General features: G+C 41.9%; 1 protein-coding gene and 1 long non-coding RNA gene across 2 annotated transcripts in view; one reads left to right on the forward strand and one right to left on the reverse strand.

Moving 5' to 3' along the window:
- shroom1 (shroom family member 1) overlaps nt 1-15,656 on the forward strand; it is an 80,912-nt gene that overhangs the window by 43,741 nt on the left and 21,515 nt on the right. Inside the window, exons 4-5 of the mRNA XM_043703314.2 lie at nt 564-1,307; nt 2,806-3,264. Of these exons, the coding sequence (XP_043559249.2) occupies nt 564-1,307; nt 2,806-3,264 (1,203 nt within the window). The remainder of the gene's footprint in view (nt 1-563; nt 1,308-2,805; nt 3,265-15,656) is intronic.
- Nucleotides 1-15,656, reverse strand: part of LOC148147504 (uncharacterized) — a 96,001-nt gene that overhangs the window by 12,038 nt on the left and 68,307 nt on the right. The window contains exon 3 of the long non-coding RNA XR_015759715.1: nt 949-1,147. This is a non-coding gene — a long non-coding RNA (uncharacterized LOC148147504). The remainder of the gene's footprint in view (nt 1-948; nt 1,148-15,656) is intronic.

The raw sequence follows: 15,656 nt of genomic DNA on the forward strand, positions 1-15,656 counted from the left end.
TATTTTCCGATATCACAATTCTACTCTTAGCCAGTTGTTATTACAGCTCCTTTAGAAAATGTTAAAGGATAAACCATTAATTGCTTTATCTGGAATTTAAATAACACCAGACGAAATAGGAGCAGGAATAGACCCACTCAAGCCTGCTCTGCCAGTCAGTACGATCATAGCTGGTCTGATGTGACCTCAACTCCACTCTTTCTGCATGACCCCATAACCCTTGATTCCCATATCAATCAAAAATCTGTCCAACTCAGCCTTGAATTATTCAATCATTCAACCTCCAGTACTTCCTGAGGGTAAGGACTCCAAACACTAAGGATCTTCAAGAGAAGAAATTACTCCCCTTCTCCATCATAATGGCAGATGCCATAATTTGAGACCGTGATTGGATATTCTAGATTTTTCCCCATGTGGGTATTCACATGTCAATGATGTGGGCGTAAAGGTGAGAAAATGTTCTAATCTTGGTTCTGCTTGAAACTTGTCAATTGTGTGACATAATGTGCTCCAATTTTGTATTCACAACCTAAATCTTCCAAATTTGTAATGTTCCTTCTTAGATCTGCTTCTGGTAAAATCAGCTCTGTAACTGATCGGACGACTTATTCAAAATGTCATGAAAATAAGCGTAAAAACATGGCACCCAGCAAGGGCATACTTGCAAGACAAAGAGGAATGTCATTGGATGAATTCCAGATGTCAAGAGTTGAAAGTCCCCCATTACTGAGCAGAAGTTCTGACCAACTCCACCACTCTGTGATTGACAATGAACTAGAGTCCCAAACTGGAAATATGGGACCTCCAGAAAGATCCAGTGGAACTCCAACTAACTGGAATAAGGCAGTGCTGACATTGAAACAAGAACCTCCAACACTATCAAGATTGCCTTCCCCCAAACAAGATGGGATTAAATTGAAGCAGGAAGGTATTAAGTTAGGATCTAACCAGGTTTCAGCTGTCACTGTCTTTGAGACAGATTCTAAAGTGACCAAGGCTCATACAGGTTCGTCTGAAGAATCTCCATCTTCTACATCCCCATCTCCACATTCTAGGCTGCAATCTCCACGAAGGAATTCAAGAGATCGGGCGCATTCCCTTTCATCCCTGTCTTCCTCGAGAGATGATGTGTTTCTTGAGGATTCTTCTGTAATATCAGAAAACAGTAAGACAGATCCTTGTTCAACATCTGAAAATTTTTCTGTTCAATTCAGTATCACACAACAGCATCGGACAAAAAGGTTTGAATCTTCACCCATGGAAATGGCAACAAATAAAGAAACAAAATTGGTTACACAATCAGCCAGGTAAGGTGGCAAAAGCTGTTCATTATTCACAGCAAATCCTTGCTATTCTTTATCTGGATTTTCTGTATAGTATTGCAATTTTTAAAAAAAATCATCTAACAACTGTCTGTGTGGAGTTTGCACATTCTCCCCGTGTCTGTGTGGGTTTTCTCCGGGTGCTCTGGTTTCCTCCCACAATCTACATCCCCATCTCCACATTCCAGGCTGCAATCTCCGTTGGCCATGCTAAATTGCCCATAGTGTTCAGGGATGTGTGGGTTAGGGGTAAATGTAGAGTAAAGGGGTTTGTGTGGGACACTCTTCGGAGGGTCGGTGTGGACTTGAAGGACCTGTTTCCACTCTGTAGGCACTCTATGAAATCACCTGACAGCCAATTGCTAAAGAAACTCAGCAGGTCTAGCAGCATCTGTGGAGAGAAAGCAGACACTTCTTCACTGGACTCAAAATGTTAATTCTGCTTTCTGTGCACAGATGCTGCCAAACCTACTGAGTTTCAACAGCAATTTCTGTTTTAGTTTGAGATTTCCAGCATCCATGGTTCTTGGTTTTATTTTAGATGTAAAAAGTTAAACATCTTAATTCAATTTGGCTTCGGATATAGCACAGTTTCAGCTGTAAATATAAAATGTCGTATTAGGGACAAGGTGACCCTGTTGAATAGATTTAAGGTTTCCTTTACTGCTTGTTTTACACCTATGAGAATGTCTGTTGATAAATACAGCATATGTGTGAGTTTGGCATCAAAATTGTTACTCCTCAAAGTATCAATTTGTTGCAAGTGAATATTGATGCTGCTCAAAGGATTAATTAGATTTGGAGGTGAGGAGTAGTATGATGCTGTTGTGGGAAGACAGAACCCTCACTGTTAGTACATGTGGCCTCAAGAATTCTTAATTTAGCAGTGCCAGTGAGATAAGCAATATCTTCCTTTATAAAGCGAGAGATCAATTTCAACCCGAATGATAGTGAAAGCTACTTCTCAATCGGAAATACAATTTATGAGGAAAGTCTGTTTTATTTCAGCTGTTTTGAGAAACTAATTTTAAAACAATATTGACTTCTGCACAAGCCCAAGAATATATCAAATGTTCATATAATACATTTTTTTATTTTCTGTGAACCAATTTTGCTTGGTAGAATTTTATTAGCTCAAGGTTCCGTCAACAGGGCCCATCAACATCTATGCTTTAAGGCTTACCAAGGGAAATCTAATGACATTGTAGGGGGATACCTTTCCCAGCACTTCTTTCCTTTTGTTTTTTTATCCCTTGCAGAAGCGTAATTGTAGCTGTGGGCCTGAAATGCAAAGCAGACACTTGTGATGGGTGTGGTAGATGGATAGACGAGAGTTCCTAGTTCAGGATGTTAATGCCTCTATTATGAATCTGAGATGCTTTCCAAATGTAATTTTAATTGTAGCTATTTGACATGATTCCAGAGTTTTTTTTCTTTCTAAGAATTCACTGTCAACAAGGGAATCTGTTCATCTAAATTTCAGAGAAAATGGTGAGGAAAATCATAACAGGTATATGTCAACGGGGTTGGGACTTTCATCAAACTGTCCAGACCTCACTATTGAAAGACCCATGTCAACCCCCATGGCACAAGTTGCAAAGTCTGCTGAGGGCAAAAGTGAGACCAATCAGCCATTTCCAGTGAAGGACCATCAAGACAATAGGGAAGAGCCATCTCCACAGCTTTCAAAAGACCCGGGGACAAACTCTGTCCATGTAAGGGTGAAGACAAAGACTCCTGAAGACCTCAGAATCGAGGAGCTTATAAAGGAAATTATAAATGAAGATCATTCACTAGCAGATGTGTTCGATCCCAACCCTACAAGGAAAACTATAATGGATCTTGTGACAGAGTTGTTTCAAAAGGATACTTTGGTGCTTGAGGCTTGTCAGAGGAGACAGCAAATGTACAGTCAGGGAATGGAGAAGGAAACCAAGAATAAGTAAGTAAATTAATTACACTTTTCGATATGTAACTTGTGAATAAATTATGTGAAATGATTACTGAAAAGGTAAGTGAGCTAAATGAGATCTTTAAGTTCTCAATGATGATTTTGGAACACAATCCATCATGCTTCATGTAGGTACAAAAGAGATTTTAACTCTAGCAGTATTGCACTGAGCTGTCCAAGATTGAAGCTGAGCTGCTCTTCTTTCAATTTTTAATATTTCCTTTCATAGGAGAGTAGGAACATGGAATTTAAAAGTGGGTGTAGGTCTTTGAGCCATTTATTTTAAATATGATCATCTAACTCAGTACCCTGTGCCTGTTTTCTCCACGTACCCTTTGATCCCTTTATTTCTAAGACCTATATCTACATCTTTCTAGAAAGCCTTCATTGTTTCTGTGGGTTAATATTCAGATATCATCAATACATCAATTAAAATGTGGAGCTGGAAAGACACAGCGGGTCAGGCAAGTTGAAATTTCAGGTTGGGACCCCGATCAGTCAACATTTTATCAACTCTGACTTCCAGCATCTGCAGTTCTTACCATCTCCAAGTCGCTGAAAACCATACTGCGAAGCCTCTTCAAACCAGCTTTGAAGACATTTTCCTAATCCCTCCATAAAGATCTCAGTGGGTCTCTCTTCCACTGCCACTCCCAGGTTACCTCCTCCACCCAGTCCTGATATAGGGTCCTGACCTGAAAAGTCAACTTTCCTGCTCCTCCGATGCAACCTTACCTGCTGTGCCTTTCGAGCTCCGCATTTTATCGACTCTGACTTCCAGCATCTGTAGTCCTAACTGTCTCCAAATCACCAATACATCAGTACATGGGCAAGACCAACATGGAAGAAGGGTGGGACAGTGTTTAGTGGATGGTGGGGTATGAACTGATGCATTACAAAATGGGTTCCAAGCAAGAATGGCTGCGCAGTGCTGTTTGCAGTGTCTACTAATATCCAGTAACAACAGTTTAGTTTTTTGTATGATATGGAAATGTAAACACTGAGCAGGAGTCTATATTTTTAAATAATTTTGATACAAACGTGATTTAGGGGCAGCAGGAGGCCAATCACCCCTCAAGCCTGCCTTATGAATAAGGACATGATTGATCTGATTCCCCTCTACCCCCTACCAGGAATTTCCCCCCTTACTTATCAAGATTCTATGCATCATAAATATTGAAAGACACTGCTTTCATGGCTTTTTGAGGAAGAGAGGTTCAAAGTCTCATGAATGTCTGAAAGAAAAGAAATATCATCATCTCTGTTTTAGCTGGGTAACCCCTATTTTTAAACAGTGTTTCCTGATTCTAGATTCTCCCAAAATAAATTCCTGATGAAGGGCTTTTGCCTGAAATGTCGATTCTCCTGCTCTTTGGATGCTGCCTGACCTGCTGTACTTTTCCAGTGCCATATTCTCAACTCTAACCTCTGGCATCTGCAGTCCGCACTTTCACCTTTTTTCTACATGCATCTTGTCAAGGCACCTCAGGATTTTAAATGTTTCAGTTAAGTCACTTCTTACTCGTCTAAACTCCAACAAGTAGAAGCAGAGCCAGTCTAACCTTTCCTTCAAGACAGCATGTCCATGATTAATCGAAACCTTGCCTACATACAACCCATCCCTTTGTAGACTTCTAATGTCCTCTTCACAAATTAGTTTCCGACTTATCTTTGTGTCATCATCAAATTTAGCAACCAAACCTCCGGTCTCTTCATTTAAATCATTTACATAAACAGTAAAAAGTTCTGGTCTCAACACTGACCCCACTGTCACACCACTCATTATATTACATAGACCAGAAACTAGATTGAATGTATTTGAACCAAATTCTGAGACCAGTATTCTATGGCACTAACTAAAGAACAGACTATACTCAATCTGGTTTTGACCAACAGGATGGGATTAATTGCTGACATAATGGTGAAAGTGCCTTCGAATAACCACATGAACGAATTTTACATGCTGACTAATACCTGGAATGAGAGCATTGCCCCTAAGGAAAGGGTAGACAAGCTAGACCTGTATTCCCTGGAGTTTAACAGAGCCAGACGTGACTTGATTGGAATGTATAAGATCCTGAGGGAAATTGAACAGGTAGATGTGGAAAGGATTTTTTTTTCTTGTGGTAGAATCTAAGACTAGGGATCCTAGCTTAAAAATCAGTTATAAGTTATAACTGATCAGTTATAAGGATTGCTATTACCTACTGGAACCTTCCCTGTGAGGTCATTATTTACCCATCTTGCTTTTTTGGTCACCATAGTTGAACCAGAGTAAGGGCTACTCTCTCATTAGAGAGAAGCCACTGGTGGCGATTTAACCTGAGGGCCATCAGACCTCAGGTAAGAGAAGAGGTTGGGAAGGAGAGTCCTTCATGGTAACCTCAAACCGGTGATGGGAAATGAACCCAAGCTGTTTGCATCACACTACTCTGTAAACCAACAATCCAGCCAACTGAGCTAAACCGATTACCCCTATTGTTATACAGTAACAGAACTAGTAAAGGCATCTCTCTGGTTGGCTCCAAAATGTACTGTTCTGAGAAATTATCCTGAAACTTTTCTAATAATATGCCCCCTGCTAGGCTACCTTTGCCCATCTGACTTTTCCAGACAAAAGTCCCCCACAATTATCTTCACACCATTCTGACAAGCACCCATTACTTCTTTCTTCATATTCCATCTTCCTGTGTGGTTACTGATAGAGGGCCTATTCACCAATCCCACAAGTAACTTCTTGCCTTTATCATTTCTCAGTGTAACTTGAACCACTTCTACATCCTCCTTACTTGATTTTAGGTTATCCCTGTCTATTGTGCTAAAAGCATTATTAATTAACAGAGCCACTTCTCTATCTTTTCCTACTTTCTGTCCTTTCTAAATTTTGATTGTGATGCCCCAATCTATGTCATTTTATGTCTGTAATAACTCCTGAATTATGTTTACTTGTTTCTCTTTGCATTATTAATTCTTCTGTTTTATTTTGAATGTTGGGTGCTTTCAGATATATAGCCTTCAGTTATGTCTTTTTACTACTCTTGTAACTTTTAGCCTTGTCTGTTGATCTATTCTTAGATTTATACTCTAGGGTGGGTTCTCATTTCCCATATTAATACCTTACTCTCTTACTTTGTCTTTATTATTTGATTTACCACACCTTCCCAAAATTGAGTGCGTGCCCCACAATTTATTGATTTTTTAAAATATTTTTATTGGAAAAACATTTTTCTTTACAAAATTATAAAATTACAAAAATATGAAAATATAACATTGTAACAACAAAAACACCAATAACAATAAACAATAAACCAACTACTCTACTAAAGAACTCACAACTACACTCATGACACATCAATAAATAAATAATAAATTAATAATGCCGCTTAGCAAGACCTCAGCTCTCAACCTTCAAGAGCATCAATTATTAAACCCACATTTGCTCGAAATTCTTCCTCTCAGGACATTAGGCTTACTAAGCCAAACTACCATGACTAGACAAAAGTGCTAATTAAAGTGGCGGACAGATCTCCTTCCGAATAATTCAAAAATGGCTGCCATGGCCTATCAAAATTGTCCATTTTCAGGTGCACCATGTTTGTAAGAAAGTCCAAAGGAATGCGTTCCATAATTAACTTACGCCACCCGACAGACCGGGGGGTTCTCAGACAGCCAGCACATCAGAATTTCCTTCCTCGCACAAAAAGTGAGGATGCTAAAAAGCTTTCTCCCATGTACATCTAAGGGAAATAAATTCAGCAAATTCAGGAGAAGAGAAACCGGGTCCACCTTGACTTTGGTCCCCGAGACCCTCTATTACTCCTGCCGCAGCACTCCAATACATACGGAGCCGGCAGCAGGACCACAAACAATGAGTGAGGGTACCTTATTTATTTTACATTGGGGCACATTGAAGATGCACCCTGCTTAGATTTTGCAAGACAATCTCGAACCAGATGAGCCCTATGAAGAATCTTTAACTGCATAGCATGGATCCTATTACATATTGAAATCTTCCTTCCACTCTCACAAATGTCCTCCCAAGATTCCGGAGTGATCTCCACTCCTAACTCTCTCTCCCAGACCTCCCGTAATTGCTCGATGTCACCAAAGGAACCTCCCCCCAACAATTCACAGAGAGTACTCACTGAAAGAGGGCTCTTAGCCTGAACCATCCTCTTTTCTGTATCAGATCTATAACATTCAGTTAGTCTCTTTATGGATAAAATCTCTCAACTGAAAAAAAAGCGGAAGAGGTCCCTGCTTGATAATCCATACTTATGAGTTAATTGATCAAATGACATAAGCGTTTCACCTTCAAACAGGTCACCCAAACAAGAGCCCTCCTATCTGCCCAGGACTTAAACCCAGGATCCATTGTCCCAGGCTGGAAACCTGGCATACTGTGGGAGTGTGGAAAGATGTTTTAGATATAATACCCTCCATTTGTCTCATTGCCCTTCACGCTTTGACAATGTTAATAACTACTGGATTGCGGCAATGTTCCGCAATTATCCTCATTTTATCCAGAAACAGCAGGTTAATAAGAGGGAGGCTTGGGAGGCCTCAATGTCCAACCATATCAACACCGAGTCTTCACAGGCCCAATCACTCACTAAAGATAAAAGGGAGCTCATTTGATATCTTCTGACATCCGGGAGATCCATTCCTCCCAACCCCTGGGGCATTTGTGATTTTGTAAACTTGATAAGGGGACGCGTATGGAGTCAAATAAAAGAACTAAACCAACACTTAATTTCTGAAACATTTGTCTCAGACAAAGCAGGGGAAGCAACCACAGAGGGTATAATAAGCAAGGGAGAACATTCATTTTAACAAGAGCAACTCGACCTAGCCATGATATTGCAAGGGCCACCCCCACCGTCTTTGAAGGTCTTGTTTAATCTTGTCAAATAAATGAACAAAATTAGCCTTGAAAAACTGATCAAAGCTAGGGGTAAGAGAGAGGCCCAAATAAAGAAAACTTCCTGTGCCCACTTAAAGGTGAACCCACCTTCAATGTCTGGCATTCCCCTAAGACCCCACCTCCCATAGGTATAGCCTCTGATTTTGAAAAATTGATCTTGTAACCTGAGAAAAAGCCAAATGAATTAATACATTGTATCAAAAAGGGCACCAAACCTGCCGGGTTCGAAAGAAAAATGAGAACATCATCCCTATCTTTGGGGCAGCTATATTAGGGTCCCCACGAATGGCCTCTGCCAATGGTTCAATCACCAATGTGAAGAGCAAAGGTGAGAGGGGACAGCCTTACCGATTGCCCCTACCAATGTTAAAATTATTTGACCTTATACCATTAGTGAAAATCGCAACCAAAGGATCACTGCAAAGGACCCTTGCCCATCTAGTAAACACTTCACCCATGCAAAACTGCCTCAGAGTATAAAAAAGATATGGCCACTCCACACAGTCAAACACCTTCTCTGCATCCAAGGAAACCACCAACCCTTGAACTGACTGTTGCTGGCACACTTCAGTTATGTTAAGCAGTCACCTAACATTATTAGAAGATCTGTGACCCTTTATAAAGCCTGTCTGATCCTCCTTAACAATAGGGGGCAACACCCTTTCCAAGCTCAATGCCAGAATGTTGGATAAAATTTTAAAATCAGAGTTTAAAAGCGAGATGGGTCTGTAAGAAGCACAGTCTTCCGACTCTTCCCGTTCTTGAGGATAAGAGAGATAAGAGAAATCTCAACTATATGAATAGTTATACATGTCTAGCATCGGTCATGAGAGTATGTTTACAAATTCTTTCTAAAACTCAAAGGGCAAGCTATTAGGGCCAGGGGCCTTTCCACGTTGAAGTTGCCTCACTGCCTCCTGTATCGCTTGTGCAGTTAGCGCAGCACTAAGGAGAGACACACCAGGAAGATCCAAATTCCTAAAAAAAACTTCATTTTATCCCATATGTCCTCACAGCACTTAGACTGGTAAAGTTCAGAGGAAAACCTCCAAAATGCCTCATTGACCTTTTTAGCATCGTAAGTAAGAGTCCCATTCCCTTCCCTAATAGAAGCAATAGACTGGGAAACATTCTTCTTCCTGACCAAATATGCCAAGTATTTACCCAGTCTATCACCATGCTGAACACCCTCTGCTTCGCGTTAGCATGGTGTTTAAGGTGGATTGGAGAGCTGTGATCTATTGCAGCTTAGTCACTGACAGTCTACTGTAATATGCAGTCTCAGCTGCCTTCAGTCGTCCTCAAGCAGATGTTCCTGCTCTCCCTTCTGTCACTTCTGGCTGGCAGAATATGAGATAATTATCCCTCTATCATATGCCTTAGCAGTCTTCTAAAGAATGGACAGATTACTAGCTGTACCTGAGTTGGTGGCCAAAAAAGCTTCAAATTCCCGAGAGAAGTATTCTACAAACTTGCCGTCCTTGAGGATGAAGGGATCCATTCGCCAGCACCATCACATCACCCTTAATCTTAACCATTAAATACGCCACAGCATGATCTGAGATGGCAATATTTCCAATCGAACCCCAAATCTAAAAAAAAGCCGCAGAGTTAGGAAATAATCAATCCTTTTGTGGCATTTATGAGGAGTGGAAAAGAATGTAAAATCCCTGCTCGTAGGGTGTAAACATCCCCAAACATCTACCAACCTGAGGTCCACACTAGATCACCCAACTGCTTAGATTTTGAAGAAAGCTTTGGGAGGCCTTTGGACATTCTATCCAGCACAGAATCCATAAGGCAATTAAAGTCCCCCCTCCCCCCCATAATAATATGCTGTGATGCCAAGGCCATCAGCTTAGTGCATCAGTCAGAAATTTAAGAGGGTGGGCCGGGGGACAGTAGACATTTAAAAGAACATATTCCTCGCCATGAATAAGGGCCTTAAGAATAACAAACCGACCATACTCACAATCTATTAAATTAAATGGGAGACCCTTCCGGACAAGTATTATCACTCCTCTATTCCTAGTACTAAAAGATGAGAAAAACAAGCAATCAAACCCACCCTGCTGTATCTTCAAGTGTTCCTTGTCATTAAGATGAGTCTCTTGTAACAGGGCAACATCCACACTCTTCTTTTTAAGGGTCAATAGCACTATTTTTCTTTTAAATGGTGAATGAATCCCTCTGGTATTCCAGGTGCACTGTTTAAGAATGCTGCTAACCATGATCCTTTACAATCACCTTTGACCTGCCGAGAGGAAGAATTTGTCTTACAACACGCTGAGCATACTCAAAAGCACACTAATAGAGTCTATTTACAAAAAAACCTAACTACAAAACCCGGAAGGTACCTAATGTGGGACTCTACACTTTGCCCACAGAGGACGCTTGCATTTCCCACACACCTCCATCCCCTACTTCCAGCTCAAACCACATCCCAAACCTAAGCAATGGAAGAAACTAAACAAAGGACATTGTAAACACAAAGGTATAACAAAAACAGTGAGCACTCTGCCCACCCACCACAATATATCAATACTACTCCAGCTCAGAGAAACAAACACCAACAACAGCTTCTTTGGGAAAAGAGTGAAAATACAAGAAATAAAAGCAAAACAAAAAAAAACCCAGACACTGTTGTCCATGTCCATACATATATCTACATTATTTTAAGGTGTCCAAGAAGTTTTTGACTTGCTCCAAGGAATGAAATATCTGCACAGTCTCCTCGTAAGTAATACGAAGCACCGCTGGGTATCTTATTTGAATATTGAATGTCGAGGTCCTTTAACCTTCTCTTAACCTCATCAAACGAATTCCTTTTATGAATCACTGCTGCAGAAAATTCCTGAAAAAACATTATCTTAGTTCCCTGATAGGTCAGGGCCTACAGATCTCTCCCCAACCTTCTAAAAGTTTCCATGACTCTCTGCTTATCCCTGTAGCATTGAAGTCTTATCAGAGCCGGGCAGGGGTGCAGATAACTGAGTGGATCTGCATACCGCAGTCCGGTGAGCTCTGTCAACCTTCACCCGGTCCGCCTCGGCATCCCAGCCAAGACATTCCCAGCCCAGTCTTCAAAAACAACTTGCTGGCTGCCCACCTTCTACTCCCTCTGGCAGGCCGACGACTCAGATATTTTTCCTCCTACCTCTATTTTCCAGGTCATCAACTCGGTCAGTCAGGGTCTGAACCTACTTCTCTAGGGCATGGATCAGCCCCGCCGAGGACTCAACCTCAATCTCCGATGCCACGGTCTGCCGCTCAACATCTTCAACTCGCTTCCGGAGCCCTTCCAACTCCTCCTCATGCTTTTGCAGCATGGCTGAGATGGGCTCCAGTTGATTACAAGTCTCCTTCCCCATCTCCTGGATCAGCTGTTGGATCGCTCCGAGTTCCTCCCCGATGTGCTGCTGTGTGGGCACTTCTTTCACAGCTGCAGAGGGAGCTACAGCTGCTTTCCAAGTTGCAGTCTCAGGCCCACCCACTGTTTTCGAGTGTCCCAAGTGTTGAGACTTGGCCGTTCGCTTTCCCTTAGTTATCCTCGCATGCTTGAAAAAGGATTAAAATGGTTGTTTTACCATTTAACAATAATTTTTTCCAAAAGGTGGGGGGGTGAGAAAATATTACTATCTTGGGTTGAGGTGCAGAGCTCAGCAAGGCTGATCTATTCAGATCACTGCCATCTTGAATTCTCCCCCCCCTCCTACATTTTATTTAAAAATCCTTTCTATTTCCCTAGTTATGCTACTCAATAGAACTTTGGTGTGAGCATGGTTCAGGTGTCGACTGTCCCAACAGTATAGCCCCATTTTCCTACACACTGGAACCTAGTTCTACTGTACCAGTCTTTGAGTTATGCTTTTATTCTCTAATCTTGCTTGCCAATGCCAAATTGAATGTACCTTAGGTGATAATCCAAAGCTTATAACCATTAAGGTTCTGCTTCTTAATTTTATGCCAAGCTCTTCAGAAAAAAAAAAATTGGAGGTTTCTTTTTTCGTTCTGTTTTTGTCTCCATGGACCACACTGACTGAATCTCATCCCTACTACTTTAAATTCTTCTCCAGCCCTGAATAGGTGTTCTGAACTCAAGTACCAGACAGGAAACAATGTCTTTTGAACTCTCACTCTTTGTTTCAGAGAATTGTCTCAACTCTTTGGCCATACTGTCTACTACTACCACTACATTCTGTTTTGCTCCTCCCATTTTAATGACTTCTTGTACCGCAGTGGTCAGTCAGCTCGACCACTCTTTAGTCCCTACTCTCATCCAAACAAGCTGAAAGAATGTCAAGCCTGTTGAAAGACTGCAAAGGTTGAGGCTCCTGCACTGCTGTCCTCTGCGTCCTCTTACTTGCCTCAGTTACAACCACACTCGTCTGCCTCTGGCTACGTAACCAATCAGAAGATCCTGTTCTAATGTGTATGACAGCCTACTGGTACAAAATATTCAAGTTACTTTCCCCCTCACTGATGTGACACAGTGTTTGCAGCTCAGGTCTCCACTCTGAGCTGAAATTCCTTGAGCCACAAACATTTACTGATGACGTGTATAACCTGTATCATACTGGCATCCAGGAACTCCCATGTGTTGCTCCAATGACAAGTTACCTGTCCTACCATTTTTAATGTGTTTTCATTTGTTACTTTATTATTTTATTCCATTATTAATTTTCATGTATTTTAGGAAGCTTAACACCAGCTGTTGTACTATCTTTGAACCTTGGAAATAGAATGGACCATGACCACTTCTGATATCCTCACCCAACAGCTATCCTCATCTCCTGTAATAGTGTAAGAACCAACTTTAATATGGTGAAGAAAATTAAAAAAAAAAAGCACCTGTTTCTCCTATTTCCCAAATCTCTTACTCACCTAACTCTTAGTTATAGAGTCATAGAGTCATAGGTACCCTTCGGTCCAAACCGTCCATGCCAACCAGATATCCCAACCTATCTAGTCTCACCTGCCAGCACCCGGCCAATATCCCTCCAAACAGTATCAATTCATATACCCATCCAAATGCCTGTTAAATGTTGCAATTGTACCAGCTTCCACCACTTCCTCTGGCAGCTCATTCCATACACATACCACCCTTGTGTGAAAAAGTTGCCCTTAGGTCTCTTATATATCTTTCCCCTCTCACCCCTAAACCCAAACTTGATTGAGCTTTTTGAAGAAGTAACAAAGAAGGTTGATGAGGGCAGAGCAGTAGATGTAATCTATATGGACTTCAGTAAGGCGTTCGACAAGGTTCCCCATGATTAGCAAGGTTAGATCTCATGGAATAAAGAGAGAATTAGCCATTTGGATATAGAACTGGCTCAAAGGTAGAAGACAGAGGGTGGTGGTGGAGGGTTGTTTTTCAGACTGGAGGTCTGTGACCAGTGGAGTGCCACAAGGATCGGTGTTGGGTCCTCTACTTTTTGTCATTTATATAAATGATATGGATGCGAGCATAAGAGGTACAGTTAGTAAGTTTGCAGATGACACCAAATTTGAAGGTGGAGTGGACAGCGAAGAGGGTTACCTCAGATTACAACAGGATCTGGACCAGATGGGCCAATGGGCTGAGAAGTGGCAGATGGAGTTTCATTCAGATAAACGCGAGGTGCTGCATTTTGGGAAAGCAAATCTTAGCAGGAGTTATACACTTAATGGTAAGGTCCTAGGGAGTGTTGATGAACAAAGAGACCTTGGAGTGCAGGTTCACAGCTCCTTGAAAGTGGAATCGCAGGTAGATAGGATAGTGAAGAAGGCGTTTGATATGCTTTCCTTTATTGGTCAGAGTATTGAGTACAGGAGTTGAGGTCATGTTGCGGCTGTACAGGACATTGGTTAGGCCACTGTTGGATTATTGCGTGCAATTCTGGTCTCCTTCCTATTGGAAAGATGTTGTGAAACTTGAAAGGGTTCAGAAAAGATTTACAAGGATGTTGCCAGGGTTGGAAGATTTGAGCTATAAGGAGATGCTGAACAGGCTGGGGCTATTTTCCCTGGAGTTAGGAGGCTGAGGGGTGACCTTATAGCGGTTTACAAAATTATGAGGGGCATGGATAGGATAAATAGAGAAAGAGTTTTCCCTGGGGTGGGGGAGTCCAGAACTAGAGGGCATAGGTTTAGGGTGAGAGGGGAAAGATATAAAAGAGACCTAAGGGGCAACTTTTTCATGCAGAGGTTGGTACGTGTATGGAATGAGCTGCCAGAGGAAGTGGTGGAGGCTGCAACATTTAAGAGGCATTTGGATGGGTATATGAATAGGAAGGGTTTGGAGGGATATGGGCCGGGTGCTGGCAGGTGGGACTAGATTGGGTTTGCATATCTGGTCGGCATGGACAGGTTGGACTAAAGGGTCTGTTTCCATGCTGTACATCTCTATGACTCTATGACTCTTTGCCCTCTAGTTATGGACTCCCTGACCCCAGGGAAAAGACTTTGTCTATTTATCCTATCCATGCCCCTCATAATTTTGCAAACCTCTATAAGATCACCCCTCAGCCTCCGAGACTCCAGGGAAATCAGCCCCAGCCTGTTCAGCCTCTCCTTATAGCTCAAACCCTCTATCCCTGGCAACATCCTTGTAAGCCTTTTCTGAACCCTTCCAAGTTTCACAACATCTTTCCAATAGGAAGGAGACCAGAATTGCACATAATATTCCAACAGTGGCCTAACCAATGTCCTGTACAGCCGCAAAATGACCTCCCAACTCCTGTACTCAATACTCTGACCATAAAAGAAAGCATACCAAATGCCCTCTTCACTATCCTATCTACCTGCAACTCCACATTCAAGGAGCTATGAACCTGCACTCCAAGGTCTCTTTGTTCAGCAATACTCCTGAGGACCTTACCATGAAGTGTATAAGTCCTGCTAAGATTTGCTTTCCCAAAATACAGCACCTTGCATTTTCTGAATTAAACTCCATCTGCCACTTCTCAGCCCATTGGCCCATCTGGTCCAGATCCTGTTGTAATCTGAGGTAGCCTTGTTCGCTGTCCACTACACCTTCAAGTTTGGTATCATCTGCAAACTTACTAACTGTTGTCTGCTCCAAAGTCACACTCACTGTTAGGTTGCACTGAGATGCCTGTGTTTGTATGCTCAGGTTAAGTCGGCCGTAGACACAAAACAAAAGGTTATGCTGCTGTGGTTCTGTTTGCCGAGCTGGAAGTTTTTGTTGCAAACGTTTCGTTCCCTGTCTAGGTGACATCCTCAGTGCCTGGGAGCCTCCTGTGAAGTGCTTCTGTGGTGTTTCCTCCGGCATTTATAGTGGCCTGTCCCTGCCGCTTCCAGTTGTCAGTTTCAGCTGTCCGTTGTCGTGGCCGGTATATTGGGTCCAGGTCTATGTGTTTGTTGATGGAGTTTGTGGATGAATGCCAAGCTTCTAGGAATTCCCTGGCTGTTCTTTGTTTTGCTTACCCTATAATGGTAGTGTTGTCCCAGTCATATT

This window comes from Chiloscyllium plagiosum, unplaced genomic scaffold (assembly GCF_037043375.1).
Source record: "Chiloscyllium plagiosum isolate Xiang-an unplaced genomic scaffold, Cpla_swu_hap1 HiC_scaffold_16, whole genome shotgun sequence".
Taxonomy (NCBI): Eukaryota; Metazoa; Chordata; class Chondrichthyes; order Orectolobiformes; family Hemiscylliidae; genus Chiloscyllium; species Chiloscyllium plagiosum.